Source organism: Lissotriton helveticus, chromosome 10 (genome assembly GCF_964261635.1).
Source record: "Lissotriton helveticus chromosome 10, aLisHel1.1, whole genome shotgun sequence".
Classification (NCBI taxonomy): domain Eukaryota; kingdom Metazoa; phylum Chordata; class Amphibia; order Caudata; family Salamandridae; genus Lissotriton; species Lissotriton helveticus.
This window is the reverse complement of record NC_136071.1, coordinates 73,747,344-73,773,693: the sequence shown is the minus strand read 5'-3', so window position 1 is coordinate 73,773,693 and position 26,350 is coordinate 73,747,344. Positions and strand designations below refer to the sequence as shown.

At 48.2% G+C, this 26,350-nt stretch overlaps 1 protein-coding gene across 1 annotated transcript in view; it reads left to right on the top strand.

Moving 5' to 3' along the window:
* The window catches only part of CDK16 (cyclin dependent kinase 16), a 232,646-nt gene extending 228,664 nt beyond the window's left edge, over positions 1–3,982 (top strand). The window contains 1 exon segment of the mRNA XM_078664785.1: positions 1,224–3,982. Within this exon segment, the coding sequence (XP_078520911.1) occupies positions 1,224–1,261 (38 nt within the window). The 3' untranslated portion in view covers positions 1,262–3,982.
* The last annotated feature ends 22,368 nt before the right edge of the window (positions 3,983–26,350 follow it).

Here is a 26,350-nt window from a genome sequence, read left to right as displayed (position 1 = left end):
TATTCTGACTATTGTAGTTCTCTGTGATGTTCACTCACTGATGCATGTTCCTTCTTGAGTGAAAGAACGAGTGCAGCTCAATAGGTTTTCATTAAATATGGTCAGCGTGGTTTGTACAAGCGATTTTACTAAATGTCCAGCCTGGTTTCAGTACCGTAGGTTTCAACCTTCATTTTGATTTAGTCAGGGGGAGTGAAAGCTGAGCTTGGTGAACATGTGGCTGTATCATGAGCAAGTTTTTCTTCTGTATGCAGGCCGGAATAGGTCCATGCACCTGTTTTGCACAAATTGTGCTGTTTACCCTAGCTACTAGGGAACAGAGAAGTGACCGACTCTTCACGCTTCTGTGCTGCGCTGTCTGCAGCTCATGCACCATCTTGTAAAGTTTTTTGAGTTAATGTATTCACTGTAGACAACACAGTTACAGCAAAAGTGGCACATGTACTCTTTATGGGGCTAGGAATAGCTGCTGAAGATGTTCATAACTGGGTCCTTGTTCTTCTGCATGAAGCTCCTACAGGCATGTTTCTCAGACCATTACAATGTAAAACTAAGAATAGGGGTGTGTGTGCAGCTCTGAATTGGAGGACATTGATTGTAGAGGTGTCCAGAGGCACCTTGATCATTGTTGCCACAATCTTGATACCAAAGCTTTCATGAAGCAAAGTTTTGTCCCTCTCTCGGTGAAGAAGGATGACATCAATGTGATGCCTCTTGCCCTGAACGGGGACCCTGCTCATAGTTCTGCTGCAAACCTGCTGGCCTCTTCTCTGCAGGAAACCAAGATCTGAATCTATATGTAATGAGCCTTGCTCCAGAAATGAGAATGGAATTAGGTCCAAGGTATTCAGAAGGTTCAGGGACTTTGTAGATAGTCAAAGGGGCATAATAATGGCCTGAGTGTGTCCTTGTGAGAGCATCCATCACAGACCAGGGCTTAGAGGTAGAGGCTGCACTTATACTGCTTTGACACCAGAAGGGAATGAAACAGTAAATGTGCAGCAAACCCAGTGTTAGAGTTTTGATTATTTTTTTTCACTCAAAACCAGAAACCCTGCATATATTTCAAATTTCTCTCTGTCCTTCCCATTGCCAGCATTCCCTCTGCCACCTCTCATTTATTTCAAATCTGTATCTGTCTGCCCTCTACCTCTTCATGTGATGACATATCCCACTTATTCAAGACTCAGCCTAACTTGTTGTCATATGTTTTGGATTTGCAGTGAACGGACAGACCCACAGGCCAAGTTTGGTGGTTTGAAGAAGAACGGTTGAATCCTACTACAACCATTCTGCCAGGAAAGAGAGCACAAGAAGATGCGAGACAGGAGAACAGGTGGATACTCCAGTAGTCTCTGCCAGACTGGACGGGTCTGGATCTGGAAGGCAGCTCCATCCAGAGAGGCGTATGGCAGCGAAGGATCCTGCCCTGCTGGCCGGGTGTGGTGTCATGGTGTCGAGGAGACGCACGCTTCAGGAGGCCACGGACCTTGTTTTCTTATTTTCTTTCCTATGATGAAATGCAATATATAAATCTTTATCGGAATCATGAACTAGTGAATGTCCCCATCCCCAAAGCTTCCTTTGCGAGGACTCAATCAGTGTTATATAGAATGAGGACTGTTCGAAAATGAACTGGAAAACAGCAAACTAGATAATCGCCCATCTCTCAACACCCCAATATCACTCATTTTTCTTTCTTGCCCCGAAGACTGGTTGTCTGTGCTCAGTGGGAGTGCATGATACCTCAGCAAACTGCTCCAAGAAAACCTTTTGCCTGGCCCTTATGTGGAGTTACGCTGGCACCGGAGAGATACGCCAGCAAAAAGGGGCCAATATCATCAATATATCCAAAAATGAGAACTTGTGTGAAAGACTGGTACCAAGAATGGAGTCATCAGAATTATCCAGCTCCATTGTGTGGTCAAGGGTATAAGATATGCATAGACTACAGGGGAATAAAAGCCAGTATCCCCTGCCTACAGTGATTTCAACTGGCATACAAGACACACATGCATAGGGGGATGGGATACCAGTTCCCCAAAAAGGAGAGATGTTTTTAAGAGGGGAGGACAAGTGACATCTTTCGTTTCCGTGACAGGAGCTGATGTAAAAACCGCATCATCATGGAAGTGGATGTCCTTCTCGTCCATTGGTTACGTGTGACTCTAAAATGAGAACTCTAATGGGTGTACACAGTTATCCTTTGGTGCTTGTGAAGGAGGCTGCGATAAGAGACTCGTCAATGGGGTAAAAGGATAGAAGAATCCCGGAGGTTGAGCAAGTAGAAGAAACATTTGTCGACATGTGTGGGGTGGGTGTTTCGTACGAGAACTGAGTTGCCTTTGTTTACAGCACTGGAGGATGTTTACAAATGGTGGTCATTCAAGGTGAACAGTGCCATGAGATTCCTATGACTAGTTTTCGGGGGGCTGGTACAGGATACACCCTCCCCTGCAAAGGGCATAGCAGTCCCCTATTGTTCTAGATTTTGATGGAGTGATTCATTGGAGATGGACACTCAAAGTAGAAGTTGGGACAGCTTTCCTTGGGTTCAGAGAAAGGCAGAAGTATTTATGAAGGACATACATGAGGCAAGTGAATTTCAATTTTCGGTTTCTCCAGAAAGAGAGGAAGGTTGTGTAAGAAAGGCCAGCATATGGTGGGTGGTCTCAGTATCTTAAGGTTTCAGTAAGAGAACTGGACTTCTAGATGCACCCCACAGGGTGAAAGGAATAAAGATGCATGCCTTTGAGAGTGGGGACCCAACTTTGTTTCTTCAGCAGGGGACTGGTAGGGGAGGCTTAACTTTTTTGTGCAAGCGGAATCGTACACTCTTGCTGCAACTACCTCTGACTCCATAGCAGGGTACGTAGGGCATTATCACACACAGGAGGCCAGCACCCTCTTATCATCTGGCCAAGCTAGCTGGAGTGTTTTAATGAAAGTCAAAGACCTGATGAAAGGGCAGTAAGTAACCAATACTATAATGGCTTTGGTGATACAGGCGTGGGGAGGAGACTGATCACAAACCGGACAACCACCTTACACCAGCATCTTCACGGGGCACTGGCCTGGGAGTGATGCATTTAGTATATGGTGGTGGGTAGGGGCCAGCGTTCTTTTTGCCAAGGCTGCTGCTCCTGCATAAGGAAATTGATCCCACTTGAGCAACAACGAGGGCAAGGCAAACTGTCCCATTTTAGTGATTTTGGCCAATGCTGTGGTGGGACCACAGCAATGCTAGAGCATAAGGCAGAATTTCCAGAAATTTGTAGTCCGCAAACACAATACACGACCAACACTACGACCTTGTATCATGGTGTCCTTCCAAGGCCATGTGCATTAGATGCAGCTCTATTCTTGAAAAAATACCTATTCCTCCAACATAAATGTCCAGCCTGTATTTTTAATTTCTTGAGGACTTATGCTCCTTTTAATACTTCATTTTTGTAACTACTCAGCTGCTTGTACCTTCTTTCTCAGGGTGACATCACCTGCAAGGATTGCCGTGTAAGGTATGCTGGGAAATGTTTCTTTTCTCCAAGAGACCCAGTGGATTGATGTTGTCCTTTTCCATTTGCTAGAACATTTTACATATATTTTTAAACAAAACAAAAATTAATGAAGTTATTTTGTTTTATACCCCAGAGGTTGCACAAGGTATGGTACGAAAAAACGTCCTCTGTGTGAGTGTGAAAAGATTGCCACATTTATTTTGCATTTTACAAAGCATTATGAATCTGGATGTTGCTTTTTTTTCAGTATTGTTGTGGTTTTTAATTTTGGAGACTTTATGGGGAAGGGGTGGGTTGCTTTTTTATAGATCACCTCATGGCATCTTCCATTAATTCATATGCAATATGAAAATCTAAAAAGAAACCATTTTCACTGGAGGACAAAGTGTTATTTCAAACTGAAAATAAAGTGAATCTGTGCATGCCCCCGCCTGGGGGATGCAGATCTGAAATGTGTCCCTACCGAAGAAGTGCCTGTTGGCGTAGTTACTTATGGATCCATGTCTTAGGGAGTCCAAGTTTGCATTCCTGGCTGTCGTTTAATAAACCAAAGCATCACACGAGTTCTAGCCTTGGTCCCCTCTAGTTGGACTGAAGTACCAGATTACAGTGGTTTGTAAAAACATGTTTGGCGACGTGGAGCCCGGTTGTTACCCTCAATGTGAAGAGGCTCCTGGCTCCAAAGAATGGGGATCGTCTCCTTGGACCCCCCCTCCCCTTCCAGCTCCTGGCTACGCAAGGGCTTCCTTGTGGCCTTTGGTGCTGCCATGTGAAAAAGATGCTAGAGGGGCATGAGGCTGATGCTGAGCTTCCAAGGTCATCTATGATATGTCAAATAAACACTGCTCTTCCCCCCCGCCCTATGCGTGCCAACCACCATCGAGAGAATGGGAAACACTGGCTTCGATCCCGGGTTAGACAGGTTCATTAAAAGTTATTTCACACACGCTGTACCTTTCCTGTGCTCCGCTTGACTTTTCATTTCTTCTGGACCTACGTTTGATTGTAGCAATTGGATGCCTGTCACCAGGCTTCCTCAAGATTTTGGGGGTCTCCTATATTTTGTGGTACACGTCCAGCTTGTTCCTCCTTGTGACTGAAATTTCCGGTCATCCTCCCTTGTATCGGAGCAATGACATTTTATTTGCAAAAGTTGTCATTGAATCCTGAAGTTTGCCAGCCTCATGAAAGTCCTTATTTAACACTTTCTGGCATTTGTTGCATTGAGCTGAGTTCCTGCTGCAGCCATTTGTGTGTATCCTGCAGATCACAAATTCAAAGTCCAGTTGGGGTGACTCAGAATTTCTTGCATCCTTGATGGATATGATTAGTAGCACAACATTTGGCAATAAGAGGCATCTTTTATCAAAGCCAAGAGACACTTGTGTGTGTTTTGGGACAGTAAATTCTTGGAAGACTTATTCTATGAGGTACACTACATAGTGTTCTCTATTTAAAAATTCTTTAGACTTTTTATGGAGTTGAGGTATCTGTCATACCTGTGCAGATTCTGCTTTGGCACTTGGCCTCATTATTTCAGTTTTAAAAAAAAGTGATTTTAATCATGCGGATATTTTAAGCAGCAGGTCAGAAACGCCACAAAACTATATGGGCTATGGAAGAAAAAGGACCGTTTCATCAATAGCTAAGTGTTTCTCTTGTTTAGGATGTAGCATCTTCGGGTCTTATTCAGTTCCAAGACCCCCACCCCCAATAATCATCCTAGTAATGAAGAATTGCACCTTACACTAATTGATGCTTAGCTATTATAAACCAGTATTGGTGGTAGGACCATAGGAGTCAAAGTCCAAACTCTCTGTTACCAGGTTAAGTCCAAGTCCCCTCTCTCCTTCTACGTATGCAGACCCGCTAACTCTCTTGGTGCCACTGTGTGTCACGCGATATTGACTATCTACACACGGCGTAGAGGAAATCTTGCACAGTGATTTCCAGGTGAGCAGGAAACCCATTCACATAGTGGATTTCCAGGTGTTTCCAGCTCTTCTTCAGAGGCTCTGCACAGCCCATGTACATTATGGGTGTCTGAACCACCCAGGACATCATCGTGGTGCTCAAATGCCTCTGTGGGGTTGGTTTTTGGAGGGACAGGGTCTAAGTGCTTCTTAGATAGTGCTCGGCGAAAGGCTCCACTATGTCCTCATACAGTAAATATTTTTGAGAATTTGGGCAGGTCTGCATAGGTAGTGTTCAGCTATTGAACTGTACTGCACAATAATTTAAAGAGTTCAGCAACTTAAACCTGGAAGCCTTAATGTTGAGTCCCTGGACGTTGTACAGTTTCATGTAAAGATGGCAGTGCCACTGCTTTGTTAGCTACTTTTGAGATGTCCTCCCTTTGGACATTGGCGTGTTGAAGGTATTACACCTTTAAGAGCTTAGAGGCAGAAGTCTGGCATTTCTGGACTTTCTGTGGCTTGAAAGCTCTTGCTATGTCTGCTTTGATTCTGAGGGCATCCTCTCTAGAGCTGCTCTAAGGCCGCTGCAGTGCAAGAGGTGCAAATAAACCAGTGATTTTTCTTCATGTGTTCATTTTTTTAAGGGTGCTAATTTGTTTTGCATACTTTAACACACATCATTTTTTTACAAAAAAAACATCCACTTATCCGTGCAACTAATCAGAATGAAGCCAAGAAAAATGAAAATCTCATAAGTACCTTGAACCTGCCCCAATATCTTTAGTAGGCTAGAGCGCTCAAGGAATACAACTCCCAGAATGCCTTATTTTGTTCAACTAAAGCCTGAGCGATACTGTGCGCAGGTATCTAGGAATATAAATGATACCCTGTACAAACCTCTAGGGCAAAAGAAAGGGGACCCGTCTTGGAAACTTATGCTCCATGTGAGACCGTATCAGTCGTCCTTTGGTTCCTTCATGGCTCCAGACGAGGCGTAAAAAATGTGTGTCTGTGTATGCATGCATGCAGTGAGTGGTGACCCCATGGTTGGGGCGGACTCCCATAACTCTAGTGCAGTCGCCCAGATAAGAAAAATCATAATTAATACCATGAGCATCATCAATCTGGATACATCATCCTGAAAAACCGTATAGTTAACCTAGTTTACCTCCCATCATTGCTTAAAATATTTTATCCAGCCTTCTTTTGTTTGCAAACGCAATTCAATTCCTAGATGTTGAAGAGAGGTGAGAAGACCTTGTTGTTGAACAGCTGAGTAGATCTTGTTCTTTGAAGGGGACCAAAAGAGGCCAGGAATGGAAATGGGTGCCTCCTTTGCTTCAGCAGTGAAACGACTCTTTACAATTACCTGAATTCACTCCCTCATCCCCCTACCTCCCAAATGACCTACCTTTTGTTCACTTAAGTCTCCACCCCTTCTGTATGCCGCTGTTCAGTTCATACATTTTCCAATCCCATTTTCATGCTTGGGTTGGTCGGTGGGAAAATGAAATTAACTGTTTGCCATGTTTCCTTGTTGCTGTTTGGCATCATGACCTGCGACATATCAAACAAGCGATGGAAATAAATATTAAAGTTTGATTAAAAGAAAAAATGCTTTGCATTATTTTGAGGAGCAAAATGTCCCGAAGTATAGGTGCTGGATCCGTAGTAAAAGGGCGCTTGGCACAAAATGTTCATCTGGGCCCTCAATTGAAGACCTTTGTCTACCACTTCTGCCTTAAAGCCTTTTGGTATTAGACATAACGTAGGTGTTTTAAGTCTGACCATTGTGGAGCAGACAACCAAAATATTTTAGAGTTGAATTGTAGGTTGTCACAAATGGAGGGATAGAACATTATCATGGCTCGTATAGTATAGTGTGTATTGTAAAGTGCACGTTCACCCATGGGTATATTGGCGTTGAATAACAAGTGTTTATTGTTACCCAACTCAATGGTACTCATTTTATTGACCTCAGAAAGATAGAAGGCTGAGTGGACCTGCCGGGATTTGAACCTCCGACAATGATGTCTTACACAGGCCCCTAGAGTGGGTGCACTAGTCGACTAAGCCACAAGACCTGACCTATCACAAGTATGTTTTTAGCAAGTGTGGTTGTAAATGAATATGCTCTGCATGCTCCTGCCATCTGTTTTTGGGCTCTGACGATTGCAAGTTGTTTTTCTTTGAATAAGAATTTCAAATCATGAGGTCTTGGTGTCTTCTCTCGTCGTGGATGCGCATGGGCACTGACTCTATTGTTGGATTGTTTTTGTCCTCTATCGGGTTCGAATGTGAAACTGTATTTCCCGGTCTTGATGAGTTTGTCGATTCCCGTCATGGCCTTGGAGTGTTACCTTCCATCCCATTGTGAGAAGACTCTTTTACACCCATTTTCCTTCTTACAGTGTCTACTCTGCTTCTTAACCCCATTGTGGTCAAGTGACATTTACAGTGTTGGTTATATGAACCACTCTCCATGCAAATCCAGGTGGAATTCATAGAATTTTTTTATCTCCACAATATTGGCTTAAAATGTTTTATTATGTACTAACTAGTTTCTTATGCACTTTGATTGGAGGTCAATACAGAATTGGACTAAGGGAAAATCTTATATTTAGGGACTAACAAAGATACGCTTGGCCAGCTTCAAAAGCTCAGAACATTAGGGTCAACCCGGCAACTGTTCTGAGAAGAAGGGACCATATATCAGCCAGAAAATCCCTTCAATGGGGTCTCCACATCAATTGGTGGGTAAACTAAGAGTCATGCTTAGCTCTACAAGGTTTGATTTCACACCCATGGGTTACACGGGCGAACTTAGTTCAATACACCAGCGACTGCATGTTAAAGCCAAATTATTGTAGCCCCACACAATGCATAGTTGAAGTGGCGTCCGTGCTTTTGGGTTACCAGAAGTCCCTAAACAGGATTCAGGGATGCCAGTTATTTTGAGAAGCCCAATTTACAATATCTCACACACAAACTGCAGAAAAATACGCTTTAACTAAAAAGTGTTTATTTCCTCAGTCTGGGAAGGTATGTAACAGAGCACGCGGTCTTCGAGAGCATCTCCACCCAAACCTAGTCATGCACTGGGGTGATGTAGAAGTCCATCTTATGGTAGATGGCCGCTTGTTGAATAAAACTGTGGTTCACTGGGACATGGTCTAGATCTAGGTCGATCGGAGGATCCAGGTCATAACCCTCCCATGGATCTCTCAAGGGGCCAGGGTAGACTGAGGCAAAGTACTCAGCCCGGGAATAGGGCCTATGACTGCCCATGTCAGAGTAGGACTCCTGTGACACCTGATGAGATGCGCAGGTGGTGGAGGTAGTGTTGATGGAGGAGCAGAAGCTTTGTCGTTTGGCCGGTTGGGCACAGGCACATTGATGACAGGAATTCCTCAAAAGCAAGCCTGTGCTTCTTTGGCAGGTTCTTTTTCCAAAGCGTGGGTGGGTAATCCTTCTCCTGTGCCTTTCGTCCATCTCCTGTAGCAGTTTCTTGAGAATGTGACTTTCCTCTGCATTGGGAGGCTTCGGAGCCAACGGTGTATGCAGCCTCACGGGTGGAACCAGCTTTGTGGGTTCGGCACCAGCAGGCATCCTCAGACGAGAGGCTGGACAAGTGTTGAGGCCCCCAGAACGTCTTTCTTCAACTTGTCGTCCAGAGCTCGGAGGTGGTGGCAGCTTAGGCACGGGACTCAACACCCATCCCCTGAGGAATGGTGCTCGGCTTCGACATGCACCACCTTATAGGCCCTGAAAAAGGCTTAAATATTGACAGTACTCACACGATGCGTGGTCTTCAGGCGAGAGTTGGAGTCCACTGTAGTGGATGGAGCATCCTCTGGCATCACCTCTTCTTCCAGAAATTCCTCCTCTTCCTCTGAGCCTTTGTAGTGGATCTCGGTCTGGATGGGAGGTTGGGTGACCCACCTGATCCCTCTTCGTAGGCGCCAAGAGGGCCAGACTCGCCGAAGACGTCCAGCATCTCAAGAAGAGGATTTTGACATTGTACAGTGGGCCCACTATCTCTCTACATGCTGACACAGTTTTCTTTTTTTTTTTTGCTGCGGAACGTTGAATTGGAGTCACACTGGCTCTTGTTGTGGTCTGGCGAGAGGCAAATATTGCAGACCGCGTGGAGATTTACCCACAGGTATGCAGAATGGCACTGTTGGCATCTTCTGAAGGGTGTCTGTTCAATCACTTTGAGAGGGTCTTCATTCTCCAATGGTAGACTGGAGCACAAAGTGGCATGAGGGCCTCCATGGCCCGGTCACTTGACCACAATGGGGTTAAGAAGCAGAGTAGACACTGTAAGAAGGAAGATGGGTGTAAAAGAGTCTTCTCACAATGGGATGGAAGGTAACACTCCAAGGCCATGACGGGAACCGACAATCTCATCAAGACCGGGAAATGCAGTTTCACATTCGAACCCGATAGAGGACAAAAACAATCAAACAATAGAGTCAGTGCCCATGCGCATCCACGACGAGAAGACACCAAGACCTCATGATTAGAAATACTTATTCAAAGAAAAACAACTTGCAATCGTCGGAGCCCAAAAACAGATGGCAGGAGCATGCAGGGCATATTCATTTACAACCACACTTGCTAAAAACATACTTGTGATATGTCAGGTCTTGTGGCTTAGTCGACTAGTGCACCCACTCTAGGGGCATGTGTAAGACATCATTGTCGGAGGTTCAAATCTCAGCCTTCTATCTTTCTGAGGTCAATAAAATGAGTACCATTGAGTTGGGTAACAATAAACACTTGTTATTCAACGCCAATATACCCATGGGTGAACGTGTACTTTACAATACACACTATACTATACGAGTCATGATAACAAAAGTTCAAAGCTGAAAGAGCAAACCCACATGCCTTCAGCATTGGTGTCACTTCACCAAAATGCCTGGGTCAGCGGATGTGACATCACACGTCATGCGTTATCACAGGAAGTGATGTTACATTGAATTTGATGTTGGTGATATCACAGGAAGTGATATTCCATGACCGTTGACCTGCAAAATGACAGGAAGTGACATCCCTGGAGTTAACAACAATCGCAATAACTTCCATATATGTATCTGATAGTCATCTAGCCGCAGATTCCTTAACTTAGAATATCCCCAGGCATCAGACTGGATCCAGAAATCTTTTTGCAGCAGCACCTCTGCGCGCTGGGAGACTGCGCTGCATGGCTCCGCCCTGACGTCATCCATGGAGGTGATGTCAGTGAAGCCATATAAGTCTCTCCCGGCGCGCTGACGTCTGTTTTTCTTCTTTTCCGCATTACAACGTGGATCCGGACTAGAGGTTCCTCTGGCCTTTTCGGCCTTCTAGACGCCCTTTGGCGTCAGGGAACAGTGTGATGCCTTCGGTTTTTAAAACGTGTGGCTCCTGCTTGCAGCAGATGTCGGCGACGGATCTGCACGCCGTCTGTATGTGGTGCCTGAACGAGCACCACGACTCAGAGTTGTGAGACGCCTGCCACCGGTTTAAACCGAAGTCTTTACGGGAACGTTGCATGAAATTGCTGAGCGCCAGGATGTCCCGTTCGGAGCCCCCACGCCACAGGTCTCCTTCCCGTGCTGGTGGACCAGATCTGGACAGGTCGTGGAGTCGTTCCCATGGCCGTCGTTCTCCCACAGGTAAGCATAGGAAGTAGTCGCAGAGGTCGCTGACCTCACGCAAGGGCAGGACCCATTGCTCCCGGTCTCTACCGGACACGGCTCCTGAAGAGCCGACCACCACCTACCCGCCGTTTCCTGGCGCTGAGGCGACTGAAGCCCAGATGGAGGCCTATTCTCGAGCCTTGCTGTCCATCTTTGGGCCACCCCCTCTCCCTGGCACCCATGCGGGCCCCATATAGGGGGTAGGGACTCAGATCGGAGCTTCGCCGGCGGGTTCGCCCTCAGTGCCAGTCGAGCACCCTGACTCCGGTTCCGGAGCCGCTGTGACGTCAAGGCAGGGTCCGGAGGGGCTTCCCCCCCCTCCTACGTCCACGCCTACCGGGTCGTCTGCGCACAGCTCTGAGCAGCTCCCTGCGTCAACGCCTGTTACACCGGCAGTGCAGCTATTGATCAGCAGTCCATGTCAATCCTCGCCGCAGGTTTCTGCCTTGGTGGAGGTCACGTCAACGCCGTCCCGGTGCCGGTCGGACACGGCTCTTTCGGGGGCTCTCGATGCGCAGCTTAACCATGGCGCCCCTGGCGGTTTTCGATGTTGAGCTGACGCCGCCTCGACGTCGGTCGACCCCGGTGCTCTCCCCAACCGTTCCTTGGTTGGTGGAGGGTGGGGAGGCAGACACTGAGGAGGCTCCTTTGAGTCATCCATCCCCTGGATTGCTTTGCTGTCCCCCAGTCCAGGTTCCCCTGTACTGGAAGAGACTGGGATGTCCTAGGCTGTGTGACCGGATTAGTCTTGCGCCATCCCCTACTGATGACCTGTTGTCGCCCCCTAGAGTGGCTACCATGGCTAGTGCGGAGTTTGCACGGGCATTTCGCAGGGCTACTGACCTTTTGCACCTGCCACACCCCTCTGTCTCATTGCTCTCCGAACCTTTGCTGGAGTTTCTCCACCAGGGCAGCGTGGACAGGGAGCCCTTATTGACCTTTGGTCCCTTGTTATACGACACTCTTCTCGGGACTTGGGCGAGGACCTCTTCTGGGACCCGGTGGATCGGGCCATTGCGCATCGCCATCGCCTGGCTCCTGGTGATCTGGCCTATTTGTCCCTCCATCCTGCGGCTCAGGGGCTGGTGGTTCAGGCAGCCTCAGGCTTGTTGCCTTCCACTCCTCCTCCATTGCTACCTCTGACTTGGAAGTCACGCTCGTTAGAGTTGTGTGGTCACCACATGTTTGCCTCCACCAGTGCAAGTCTAATATCTCTAAACACGTCTTGTGTGTTGGCACGGACCTCTCCTGCTCTTTGGGACTCGGTCGAGCGCCTCCTTCCCTCTCTTCCGGATGGTCCTCAGTCTATCCTGCACCAGTTGATTCGCGACGGCAGGGAGATGGCGCATTTTTCCATCCGATCGGCTATGTACACCACGGAATCATTGGGTCGCGCTATGGCCCGGTCTGTTGATCTGCGTCGCCATGCCTGGTTGCGCGATGGCTGGTTTCCGCCCAATGTCCAGGAGCGCCTTCGGGACTTGCCTTTTAATGGGGCTTCCTTGTTCGACAGCCATTCTGACTCGACGGTTCAGCTTCTCCTGTCTGAGCCTCCATAGGTCCCATAGTTTCTGGTGACGTTGCGTTTTGTTGCAGGTTTATCATTGCTTTTGTTTCCATGGGTTCTAGTCCTTGTGTGGGCTTTATGTTGGGGCAGTCCTTGTATATGCCGTTCTTTCTGTCATCCTTACCCAGACGGACTGTGCAGCTCTTCCTTGTGACAGCTGATCAGCTGTTTTGGTATTTCCTTTGAGTCTTTGACTACGAGCTTGCTCAAGAGGCTTCCTTTATTTTTGGGGATGTGCTCTACCCTATGTGAGGTACCTGTTAGCTATTGTATAGCTCCTACCATGGGACGTTTGTTTCTGTGGGGTCTTTTGCAGACAGGGTTTTTCTGTCTTTAATGTGGGTCTCCTCCGTCCGATCTGGGGGGATGTCCCCGCTGTGGAGCTTCACGACTTGTAGTGGCTCCTTCCAGAGTGTTCTACATTGCCCTTTACGGGTTGCACTGGAGTCCTCTTCTGCCTTCTGGTATGCCTGGTCTCCACCTTATTCTGTTCCGTTCCGGGACAGTTCTTCCGCGGCTGACGCCCTGCCATCGTTGGCGCCAGGGCAGCGCCTGGTGGCGCAGCTCCCTATATGCGAAACTGATGACTCTTCGGTGTAGGCGGGTCGTGTGGTACACCCTGGTTTGCTCACTGTCATAGGGTGCCTGCGTTTTTTCTTCTGCTTCTGCGGTGTCTGGTTCTTCCCCCTTTGGGAGGGATAGTGCTTCTCATACTATAAGCGGTGGCGTTTTCGTCACGTACTCCTATGCTGTACATTATCTTGTGCCTTCATTTCTGGGCATTTCCCAAGCAGGAGTTTTCCCTATGTCCCTGCTGCTTCTGCGCAGGTGTTTTCCACGTTTGGTTCCTGCTGTGAAGCTCTCAGTGGCTTATCACTTCACCTCTGGCTGGCCTTTCTTACAGTCCCATTCAGGCTACTCGCTGTCTTGTGTAGCCTTGTCTGTACTTCTCTGTACCATTTCATTAGTACTGAATGTGGTACTACTCCATCTCCTTGTCTGTCCTGCAGGGGACAGTTGCTCCTCCCAGTCGGGTGGCTGATGTCGCTTACGGCTAGGTAATTTCCATAGTGTAGTGTTTCTCACGTTGGCTACAACACAACAGGTCCACGGTTCCAATCCGTGTGGACACATGACTGTTGGTACCCTTGGCGTGCCCTTGTATGGTCTTATGCCACACATCCTTCTAGATGTGTACTTTTCTTCATATATTTCTACTCTGTGTTTTTCATAAAGCAAGGGTCAAGCATGCAAGGTTTCTTGCTGCGCTGTCTGTAACCTTCGCCCTGGTCTTCTTGTGGGGTGAGTCTTTTCTCGGTTGCCTCCCTGGTGCTGCGTCCTTTGCATCTGGGCTGTTAACACTACCCTAACTGGGTTTTTGTTCCGTGTGCTTGGTGTGGTCCAGGCATACACACGGTCTGCTTCTGTGTATTCTTGTATTCCACATGCATATCTCTTCTTGTGGTCCTGTTCTGTGTGCCTTGGCTTGTTGCCTCCCGCTTTCTCCCATAAAGAAGTGTTGTGTACTGCCTTGTCTTGTGTCAATGGTTATGCCGATCCTCACTGGCCTTCAGTCGGCATCCTGCCAATGCTGCCCCATGTATCTTACGTGGTACACGTTCAACAGTGCCTTTCCACTGTTGTGCATGCTCACCCGGTATGCATTGACTGTCATACCGTCTTGTCCTTTCTATAGGTCTTGTAGACACATCAGTTCCTGCGGATCCCTCGGACTATAGCCTTGGTTCACCTTCTTTTACACGGTTATGAACTCTCACTTTCGCACTGGCATTCTGGCTATGTGTTCTTTCGCTCTCTCTCCACCCTGTATACACACAGGGGTTTCAGGCTGTTCTTTGACGGCTTGTGGTGCCTCCTCTATGGGTATGGCTTTGGTATCTATTCTAAGTTAAGGAATCTGCTGCTAGATGTCTCTATCAGATGAACGAGTTACTTACCTTCGGTAACGATGTATCTGGTAGAGATGTTGTCTAGCCTCACGTTCCTTAACACCCGCCCATCCTCCACATTCTGCCCGGACCTTTACTGGTTGGGTTTTCTGTACTCGCCTCCCGCCGGGTGACTTTGCATTTCTGCGGGGTGATATCTTTCGCTCCTTCATCTGCAGAATGCTCCTTCTGTTTTAGGAGTTATATTCCACCCATTCTTGTGTTTGAACAGTATGCTCATGCATCTTTTTACATCCCCACGCCCTGGGTCGTCCAGTGTGGGGCCTACACTTCTTCTTCTTCCCTCCATCACGTTCTCCATTGCTGTGGAGTCTTTACCTCCCCTGCAGTAGCCTGGTTTGGGATCTATTTGGCTGTGCTCAGTCTATGGATCTTTTACAGGGGATCCGACATCCCTTGGAGGTGCCGGCTTGTGGTGGATTCTCCTTTCTCATGTACTCCAGACTTGTTGCCCTGCACGGTTCTAACTTAAGGTTGCAGACTGCCAGCTGTCTGCTCTGCTATTTTTTCACATGTTATTCTGCCTCCGAGGTGAGTTTCGTCTTCGCTTCTGCGAGGTTGCTTCTCAGAGCGGTGCTCTGCTCTTTCCCTTCAATAATTTTTCAGTATACAGTGCCTGGCACAGCCCTTCGTGGTTGTTTTTTACCATTCGATTCTTTTGTTTTTCCATCCTTTTCACACACTGTTCCCATACTCTCACTTTTGGTGATGGCTCTGCTTTGTGGCATGGAAATGTTTCCTGGAAGAAAACTGACGTCAGCACGCTGGGAGGGACTTATATGGCTTTGCTGATGTCACGTCCGTGAACGACGGCAGGGCTGAGCCATGCGGCGCCGTCTCCCGGCGCGACGAGGTGCTGCTGCAAAAAGTTTTCCGGATCCAGTCTGATACCTGGGGATATTCTAAGTTAAGGACTATGCGGCAAGACAACGTCTCTACCAGATACAACATTAGCGAAGGTAAGTAACTCGTTCATAAAGCTTTCAGCTACCAAGGTATAGCCTTCAAATGCATGCACAAGTCATCAATTCTCAGGAACAGCCCTGAATCCTGGTGGGTTCGTAGTCTGAGGACAATAAAATTAGAAAAATGGATTTGGGTAATAAAAACATCGGATATTTAGTGCAATATGCACAAAAGGTAAATATGTCGCCTATAAATGTACATGTTATAATGTTCAGTACCAAACGCCCAGAAACGGCACTAAATTCACAGGTATAATGCCAAATAACGGTCCAGGGTGCAACCATCAGATTTTCTGGCGCAGCTTGAACTAACCACAAATGGCTCAATTATCCATTATACAGAACAAATACCAAAGCAAAAGCATTGTTTACAAAAGCTCAGCTTCACGTCTCTAGACACAGCTTCGACTGCCTTGGCTCAGGTAGACTAATAAACAGGCAGAAGGCCAGATGAGCTAGGAAATGCTCCGGCATAGCACCAAATGCTCCGGCAACAAGTCAAACATCAGGATAAAAGTTAAATATGCCAGGTCACAAGCATCATAAGCCTCTGCCAACCAAGTCCAGCCCATGCTGAGGTAGATCTTCATTATGCTCAGAGATACAGTCTCAAATGCCCAATTGTGCTTGCCCTTACACAGGTGTATCCACAAACGTATGGCCAACCTCACGCTTTCACAACTGTATGCTCAGCAATAACTACCAGAATACAGGGAAAAGTATAATGGATTAGTTTGAAATGTTCACAGGCACTCCCATATGTAGGAAGTCAGGACTCCAGGCCATAGACCATTAGGAAGAGAAACACAAACCATTTTCCTCCAGAAATATAATCTGTTGTATTCAGGCATAAAGTTGTATTTTTCCAGTAGCTTGAAATCCAAGGCTACCATGTTCCAAAGCTAAATTTGGGGCTGTTTATCATATGGAATGATTTCTGGCACCAGTAATTTTGTTTCCCTGCACCACCTTACTCGTAAAAAGGGCCAAAGAGGGAGGCCACAAAACTGATTTTTAAGGACTTAGGAGTAGCCTACACGAAGGAAAACATCTGTGGATTCTCTCGGTTTCTTCCAATGGTACCACTGCGTCGCCCAGCTACCACACCTTCCCTATTCTTATTTCCAGAAATAGGATAGAAGTATATGCACTGCATCCTCTTTCTTCCTCCTCCGCTCTACACCCTTCCTCAGCGAAACCTACATTCCCACTCCAACTTTTACTTCTTCTCACCCACCTCTATTTTAGTTAACGAATGCCACTTCCATGCCTAGGCCTCTCCAGTGACCCAGCATGGCATACAAGTACAATAAAGTGAAAGGATGGCTGTATTACTGGGGCACTTACATTCCAAGACTACACCAGGGATTGGGGATCAGCTAGAGTACCACAGATAGAGGATAAACATGGTTTGTGTTAGAGGTGTATTGAAATGAAGAGAGGCACGGATTTTGAAACCCTGCCTTTGCATTTATAATAGCATCATGTTTGTTGGAACTGTAAAGATGAAGTAAAAAAAATCTTTGACCCATTTTAACATGCAGAACTCTTGACTAGGCACATTAACCCTCCAAACTACACATCATTGGGCACCATAATCACCCATTATTTACCGAGCATTAGAGCCATACTGAGACATGAAGTGTTACTACAAAGGTAACACATCTGTACCTTGTAATGTGGACTCCTGGCCCTGTCTGGGATGAATTCTGCACTCCGAGGGAAGGTCCTGACGCGACCAGCCCAGTGGCCATGTGATAATCATAAGTGCAGGGACAAAACAGGTGGTGACACAATGCACTGAACATGAGATAAAAGTGCTGCTGGGACTTGGAGACCCATCTACCTGGAGTCTGTGTCTCATTGTCAGTCCTGAGCGATGTAGGCACTGCAAAGATCTGACGACTGCCATGTGATGAAGTTTGCTGGAGAAGAAACCTTCAGAAACTCGACGTGGCCTTGCTAGAGTACTGTAAAGGAGCAGGAGTAGTGGGAGTAACCGAGTCCGAGACTTTGACCAGTGATTTTAAAGAAGGTTTTATTTTTATATATGCTCTCCGGCTTCTACTAGTAAGTCTCTCCCTAGAAAACGCTGCAGGATCCGTTTTGGTATTTTTAATAGGCTCCAGGATGTCTTCTCCGGTCAGGATCCAGTCTCGAGATGGCCCAGTGGTCCGGAAAGGCAAACGACATGTAACAGAAGAGAACAAAAGGAAATGGTCACTGGGACGTTCACTTCACGTCATGCAGTGGGGCCGGTGTGAGGGAGAACCAAGTGCTCAAGTGATTGTTTTATACAGCGATGCCGAGTGCTCTGGTGCTCGTGACAAGGGGGGGGGTTTCGCATCGACTATACAGTATTTACACTAGCGCTCGGTTTCTTTACTCCGGAGGGTGCAGACGCCGTCCCACCCAACCCGCTACCTTGCCCCGTACCTCTGAAAGCCACATTCCTCCCCCGGGAGCGTGGCGGGGCGGCTCGTGGGGTCGTTGGCCTCCTGGCTTGCTGGTGTCGCCGGGGCTCGTCTCGTCTCCTCCGTCTAGGCTCTCCTCCCGACTCAACGTTTGTTCTTTCCTTCTCCGGTCTCCGACTCCTTCCTCCTCCGGGGATACGCCGTCCGTCCACTTCCTGGGTTGTCCTTCTTTTGGCTCGGCAGGGCCCGCTACGTCATCAAGGGGAGGAGTCTCGGCAATCTGAGAGGCGCAGTTAAAGGCGCCCTGTCCTTTAATGTTCTCATCGTCCCAACTGTACCCGTAGTCTTTAGAGAGCCAATCGTCCTCCTGGCAGGGTGTCTCGCGCTGTTGAAAGGGGAGAGACATGGGTGTCAAGGGAGTCGTAGTCCACCACTCCCGGTCCTCCCCGTCACACACCTCCCCCCCTGGAGTCTCCCGTTCGGGGAGAGGAAAGACCCTCGATAAATAATCCGCATTTCCATTCTCCACACCTTTCCTATGCTGTACAGTGAATGTGTAGGGCTGCAGGGACAAGAACACCTGAGGATTCTGGGGTTGCGACTTTGGTTCTGGTACATCCATTTCAATGGTGCATGGTCCGTTTGAAGGATGAACGGCCGACCCTCCAGGTAATATTGCAGCTTGTCAATGGCCCATTTTATTGCTAAACACTCCCGCTCCACCGTGGAGTACTTGCACTCTCCGGGGAATAGCTTCCGACTCGTGAACAGGATGGGGTGTTCATCGCCGTCGTCCCCCAACTGAGACAGGACGGCCCCTATCCCTACGTCTGAAGCATCGGTAGCCAATGTGAACGTTTTCCGGAAGTTAGGGGATTCTAGGACAGGAGCCGAGGTGATGATGGTTTTGAGATCCTCGAATGCTTTGGTGGCCATCGGTGACGGGGATTGGATTTCACGGGGTTTTACGTCTTTTCTTAGGAGATTGGTGAGGGGGGTAGCAACCTCCGCGAATCGGGGAATAAAGCGTCTATAATAGCCAACCAGCCCTAGGAAAGCCCTTAACTCTTTTTTGCATGTCGGAAAGGCTGTGTTCTTGATGGCTTTTACCTTTTCCGCCTGAGGGGATATGGTTCCATCTCCCAGAACGAATCCCAAGTATTTTACCCGGTTGAAGGCAGCCCGCGACTTCTTTGAATTGATGTGAAGCCCGGCATCTCGTAGGGCCGTTAGTATAGTCTGCAGGTGCTCCAGATGTTCTTGCCACGTTTGGCTATAAATCACAATATCGTCCAGGTATGCTGAACTGAAGGTGGGAAAGGGTTTCAATACATGGTTCATCAGCCGCTGGAACGTGGCAGGCGCCCCGTGCAAGCCGAAAGGAAGGACCGTAAATTCGTACAAACCTTCGTCTGTGATGAAGGCAGTCTTCTTTCGGTCCTCTTCACGGAGGGGCACCTGCCAGTACCCTTTTGTAAGGTCGAGGGTGGTGATGTATACCGCGTCTCCGAGCTTTTCCACCAATTTGTCGACCCGAGGAATGGGGTAGGCATCGAAAGTAGAGATGTTATTGAGGGCTCTGAAGTCCATGCAGAAACGCTTGGATCCGTCAGGTTTGGGTACCATGACAATCGGGGAAGCCCAATTACTTTTGGACGGGCGGATGACCCCGAGACGTAACATCTCTCTAACTTCTTTTCTTACTGCCTCTCTTCTGGCTGCGGGTATTCGGTACGGCCTTTGTTTTATTGTTTTCCCTGGAATGGTCTCGATATGATGCTCCACCAGATTAGTCTTCCCTGGGAGATCCGAAAAGATCCTGGCAAAGGGGCGTAACACTGTGTTCAGTTCCTCCTTTTCTTGCCCTGAGAGAGCGTCATTTATAACCAGGTGTTGTAATGTGGACGACGGCTCTGCATTCGTGGGGACGGTCAGGTTGGTCCCCTTTGGTATGGGGCCGATCCATTTTTTTAGGAGGTTAATATGATAACATTGGGTCTTGCTGGGGGACACCTTAAGTCTATAGGTGGTCTTCCCTATAGTATCCAGTATCTCGTAAGGTCCTGTCCACTCGTTTTTCTTGGAGACAGAAGGGAGGAGTACCAATGCCCATTCACCGACTTGGAGTCGCCTCATTTTCTTTCCCCGGTCGTAGTATTTCTTCTGTCTCAATTTCTGCTGCTCCAAGTTGGTATACGCTAAGCTTCTGAGCTTGCCCAATTTAGTCCTTAGCTGTAAGGTGTAGTCCAGCAGAGACTTCTGTTCTTGTTCGTCTTCTGTCTCCCAGGCATCCTTAGTCATCTCCAGCAGCGACCTTGGGAGTCGGCCATACAGCAGTTCAAAGGCTGAACAGCCGAGACTGCTTTGTTTTTGTGCCCTGAGGACATACAGGGCCAGTGGCAGCAAGCGGTCCCAGTCGGGACCCTCTATGGACAACATTTTCTTCAGCGTGGCCTTCAAAGTCTGATTATATCTTTCCACTAGTCCGTCGGTCTGGGGGTGGTAGACCGACGTCCTAATATGCCTAATGTCCAAGGACTTGCATACTTCTTTCATCAATCGGGAGGTAAACGGGGTGCCCTGGTCGGTTAGGACCTCTTTGGGGAATCCAACGCGTGAAAACAACTCCAAGAACTTCTCGGCAATGTTGGTGGTTGTAGGAGTTCTTAGAGGAAACGCTTCAATAAACCTCGTGGCATAATCCACAATCACGAGCGCATATACATTTCCTCTCGAGGACTTGGGTAGCGGGCCTATTAAGTCCATTCCCACGCGTTCGAAAGGAACACCGATGATGGGCATCGGCTGCAGGGGTGCTGCTGGTGGGAGGTGGGTGTTCCTCCTCTGGCAGATCTCACACTTAGCACAATATGTCTGTACGTCCTTGTAGACTCCTGGCCAGTAAAAATGGCGTAAGATGCTGTCTGTAGTCTTTTCTTTTCCAGAGTGACCAGCAGTGAGATGGGCATGTGCAAAAAATAGAACCTGTTCACGGAATGACACAGGGACTACCAATTGGAGACGACCCCCTTCTTCAGCTTCTCTGTACAAAAGGTCTTTTTGAATCACAAAGCGTGGGCATCTTTGGGCCTGAGAGCTATGATGTACGTGGGCATTTTCCCAGGCTTTGTATAGGGTCCTATCATCCGTCTGGGCAAACCTAAAACTACGGTCTAGGACCCATGGTTCTGGGGTTAGGAGGGTCGCTTTGGGTCCCCCTTCCGCCTGGAGCTGCTCATCTAGGGTTTTTTTTAACAAGTCAAGGAACTCGGGATTGTCCACCCCCAATATAACGTCCTCGGGAAGGGAGTCAACCACCCCTACTCGCACTATACAGGTGTCTTTCTGGTTTGGGCTTAAGGAGACTTGTGCTAGCGGGTATGGCTTGACATCCCCATGTACACACCTGATGTACACCAGAGACTCGGGATGTATTGACTGGGATGTATGAAGCGCTCTTGGACCACTGACTGTTTGCACCCTGAATCTAGGAGGGCATTGACCACATAGCCATTCATCCGCATACTCACATAAAAAGAGGACCCCAATTCGGCTGAATAAAACACTGTCTTGGGCAGATACCCTACTTCCATAGGTTCTTCGGTGGTACGTTTCTTGGGACACAAACGAGCGATGTGCCCCCATTCGCCACAGTCAAAACACTGGGGCCCACGCATCATGGGGGATTCCACCCTCGGTGGTCGGGGTCTAAACGGTTCCATCAGGGGTTTTGGTTTCTTCTCCGGTTTGAGAGGGGGTATGTTCTTATTGTTTTTCTCGTGGTCCCACCCAGTGATCCGGGGCTGGGCCCGTGCATAATTCGCTGCCATTTCTATGGCCTGTTCGATGGTGAGTCCCGAGTGTTGGCGTAGCCACCTTTGAGAGCCATAGGGAAGAGCATCCATAAATTGCTCTAAGTAGATTTTCGCCATCACTTCTTCTTTGGTGCTAGACTCGGGTTTCAGCCATTTGTCAGCAGCCATCTTGAGTCTGAAAAACAAAGTCTTGGGATTCTCATTGGGGCTTCCCTTTTCCTTCCGGAAACGCACCCTGTAGGCCTCTGTATCTAAGCCCAAATGATCCAGGATGACGTTTTTCACCATTGTGTAGGGGGCATTGCCCATGGGGTTGGCCACCTGATACGCGAACTGTGCCTCGCCTGTCAGCAGTGGAGCCAGGAAAAAGGGCCATTTTTCCTCGGGCCACCCCAATGCCCGAGCGGCTCGCTCGAAGTTCATCAGGAAAGCATCGGGATCTTCCCCTTGGACGTATTTCTGTAAAGCAATCCCAGAGGGGTTTGGGACATGGCTTCTGCCATCGATAGGTGCAGCAACGATTGGGGGTGGCGGGATTTTCTGCAAACCTTCCATATGAGCCGCCATGGTATTTTGGAACAGTTCGCGGTCGGCCTGCGCTGAGGTGAGTTGTTGCTGTACAGCCCACTCGAGTTTTTCCTGCCCCTTAATGATGTGTTGAATTAGGGCGTCCATCTCGGTTTCACAGATGGGCTGCGGTGTAAATCCCACTTCTGACACCAGTTGTAAAGGAGCAGGAGTAGTGGGAGTAACCGAGTCCGAGACTTTGACCAGTGATTTTAAAGAAGGTTTTATTTTTATATATGCTCTCCGGCTTCTACTAGTAAGTCTCTCCCTAGCAAACGCTGCAGGATCCGTTTTGGTATTTTTAATAGGCTCCAGGATGTCTTCTCCGGTCAGGATCCAGTCTCGAGATGGCCCAGTGGTCCGGAAAGGCAAACGACATGTAACAGAAGAGAACAAAAGGAAATGGTCACTGGGACGTTCACTTCACGTCATGCAGTGGGGCCGGTGTGAGGGAGAACCAAGTGCTCAAGTGATTGTTTTATACAGCGATGCCGAGTGCTCTGGTGCTCGTGACAAGGGGGGGGGTTTCGCATCGACTATACAGTATTTACACTAGCGCTCGGTTTCTTTACTCCGGAGGGTGCAGACGCCGTCCCACCCAACCCGCTACCTTGCCCCGTACCTCTGAAAGCCACACTCCTCCCCCGGGAGCGTGGCGGGGCGGCTCGTGGGGTCGTTGGCCTCCTGGCTTGCTGGTGTCGCCGGGGCTCGTCTCGTCTCCTCCGTCTAGGCTCTCCTCCCGACTCAACGTTTGTTCTCTCCTTCTCCGGTCTCCGACTCCTTCCTCCTCCGGGGATACGCCGTCCGTCCACTTCCTGGGTTGTCCTTCTTTTGGCTCGGCAGGGCCCGCTACGTCATCAAGGGGAGGAGTCTCGGCAATCTGAGAGGCGCAGTTAAAGGCGCCCTGTCCTTTAATGTTCTCATCGTCCCAACTGTACCCGTAGTCTTTAGAGAGCCAATCGTCCTCCTGGCAGGGTGTCTCGCGCTGTTGAAAGGGGAGAGACATGGGTGTCAAGGGAGTCGTAGTCCACCACTCCCGGTCCTCCCCGTCACAAGTACATTGGTCGGATTCTCGGGCACCAACGCGGTCCAGGAAGAAGATGAACAATTCCACCGTCAGGTTATTGGGGTAAATTTGGCTACCATTTATTGACTATTGGTGACTATTGGAAAGGAGGCCAACCAGTAGTTTAAAATGTGATAGTGTTACGGCTTCTTATTCCCATATTTGCACAACACATGCTCGCTGCAACATTCACCATAATGAAACACAACAGTGACATTACCAGGCTGACCCTCGTAGGGCATGGGACCCGATACCAAAGGTAAGTTGAGAGGGTGTTTGACTTCATACTCTTCTTCTGGCTAAAACTACACTCCTGCAAACTACAATACAGAAATGAAAATATCACTGTCTTTATTAAATAGTTTTAAAATGTGTCCCATACATTTTCTCTTCAGCAAACATTAATCACCAAGTCCTTTCTGGTCCTGGGTGCAGAACTGAAACCAGGGGTCACGGGCACACAGCCAGGGGTCGCAAAGGGCACGCTAGGGGTTGCAGCTGCTACCCTGGCGACTCCTAAATTACGTTCATGGCCCATAGCGCTGACATGCCCAAAGGGACACAAATCTCCAACGCCATAAACCCAACCATCAGCTTTGGCATGGAGATAAGGTCTATCAGATCTGTAATCGAAGGCGAATGAACTTTCGTCTCCCACCTCAAATGCACTGACAATAATAATAAGTTTTATAGAGCGCCTGGTTACACTGAGGGCAGTGTGTCCCCGCGCTATGTGTGGCCAGCCTAACCTCCAAACGGATCATCCCCACCCGATTCTCCCCTACTAACCTCCTCATTCTCTAGCCAGAGGAAAGAGGTAGGTTTTAAGTTGTTTCCGGAAGATGCGTTCCGAAGTCTCTGACCACATTTCCAGTGGAAGTTTATTCCAGTGTTGAGCAGCTTGTACTCGGAAGGAGCGTCCACCCATCCGAGCTCTTCTAAACCTAGGGACCTTCACCAGCCCTTTCCCGGAAGATCTCAGATCACGGCCCGGGATGTAAGGGTTCAATAGATCCAGCAGATAGGATGGCCCCTTTCCCTGCATGATACGATGGCTGAGCAGCAAGGTTTTGTACAGCACCCGTTCTTTAATCGGAAGCCAGTGGAGGGATTCCAGGGCTTTCTTAGATGATGCTCTTCTGGGTAGTTTCAAAATCATGCGAGCCGCCATATTCTGTATCCGCTGAAGCCTGGTGATACATCTGTTATTGGCTCCTAAGTACAGAACGTTGCCGTAGTCCAGACACGAGGTAACAAGAGCGTGGACAATGGTCTTCCTGGCTGTCGTAGGGAGTAAGTCCAATGTTTTCCGCATAGTTCTCAAAATGCCGAAACATTGGCCGGCCACATGAGTGGTATGTTGCTCAAAGGAGATCTTACTATCCAACCAGATACCCAAGTTCTTCACTTGTGCACTAGGTGATGGTAAAGGCCCCAGCACTTGCGGCCACCATGCCGATGTCCACACAGATGGTGCATGTCCCACCACCAGCACCTCTGTCTTGCTGCCATTTAATTTCAAACAGTTATTGGCCATCCAAGCTGCAATATCTTGAAGGCACATTGAAAAGTTATTTGCTGCTGCCCCATCTGACTGGGGAAGGGACACCACAAGTTGGGTGTCATCTGCATAGGTTACTACTTGAACCCCAAACCTTTCAGTAATCTCTGCTATAGGTGTTACATAGAGATTAAAAAGGGTGGGGCTCAAGCTAGACCCTTGGGGCACTCCCTGATTTAGCCTAATACTCTTAGATGGATGAGGGCTTTGGGCGACTCGAAAGCTCCAATCCCGTAGGAACGATTCTAGCCACTCTAGAGCTCTGGCCCTCACTCCTCCTTTTTTCAGACACTGCAGCAAGGTGTGATGTGCTACAGTGTCGAAGGCTGCACTCAGGTCCAAAAGGATCAGTGCTGTGGTATGGCCTTCATCTACCAACTTACGTATGGTTTCTGTTGACAGGAGTAAGGCAGATTCGGTCGAGTATGATGCCCGAAAACCTGACTGGGTTGGATGTAAAAGTTTACAGGTTTCGATGTGCTCTGTCAATTGCTTATTGACGACCTTCTCAGCAATTTTAGAGAAATAAGGGAGGAGGGAAATTGGTCGTAGATTGTCTAGTTTCTCCGCACTGATATTAGGTTTTTTTTTCAGCGGGAGAACCACTGCCTCTTTCCATACTGGCGGGACACTCCCGGAACCAAAAGATAGATCCAGCAGATGGTGTATGTGAGGTTCCAGTATGTTTATACTTTCCCTAAGTATTTTTGCGGGTGCTGGATCCTTAGGGGAGCCTGTTTTGATTTTAGAGGCTATGTCAATTAAGATGTCCTCTTGGGGAGTACTGAAGGATACAAGTAACTTAGTTCCTTCGGGATTAACAGTGGCATCTTCAGTCATGACCTTTATTCTGGCTTCCGCTGGAAATGAGGAATACATTTTCCCCACTTTATCAGCGAAAAATTGGGCCACTCGGTCGCAGGATTCCACCGAGCCTTCTAATGAAGCGGCGCTGCTAGAAAGGGAGCCAACTTCCTTAAACGGTGAACAACCGTTACAACGAAATTATTACAACGCACTACCATTACAACGCAGTCATTACATCGTAAACCATTACAACGCATTGCGCTGGGGGGGCGCTCTAGGATAGGGAATAAGTTTAATTTTCTATCCAACACCTTCCCTAGTGTCCACGGGGACTGGAGTTGGAATAGAAAATTATACTTACCACTATCCAGCACCTCTAAGCGCTATGCGTTGTAAAGGTTTGCGATGTAAAAACCGCGTTGTAAAGGCAGGCGTTGTAATAGCCTGCGTTGTAACATCATACATCCCCTTAAACACAGCAAACAGTTCTTTAG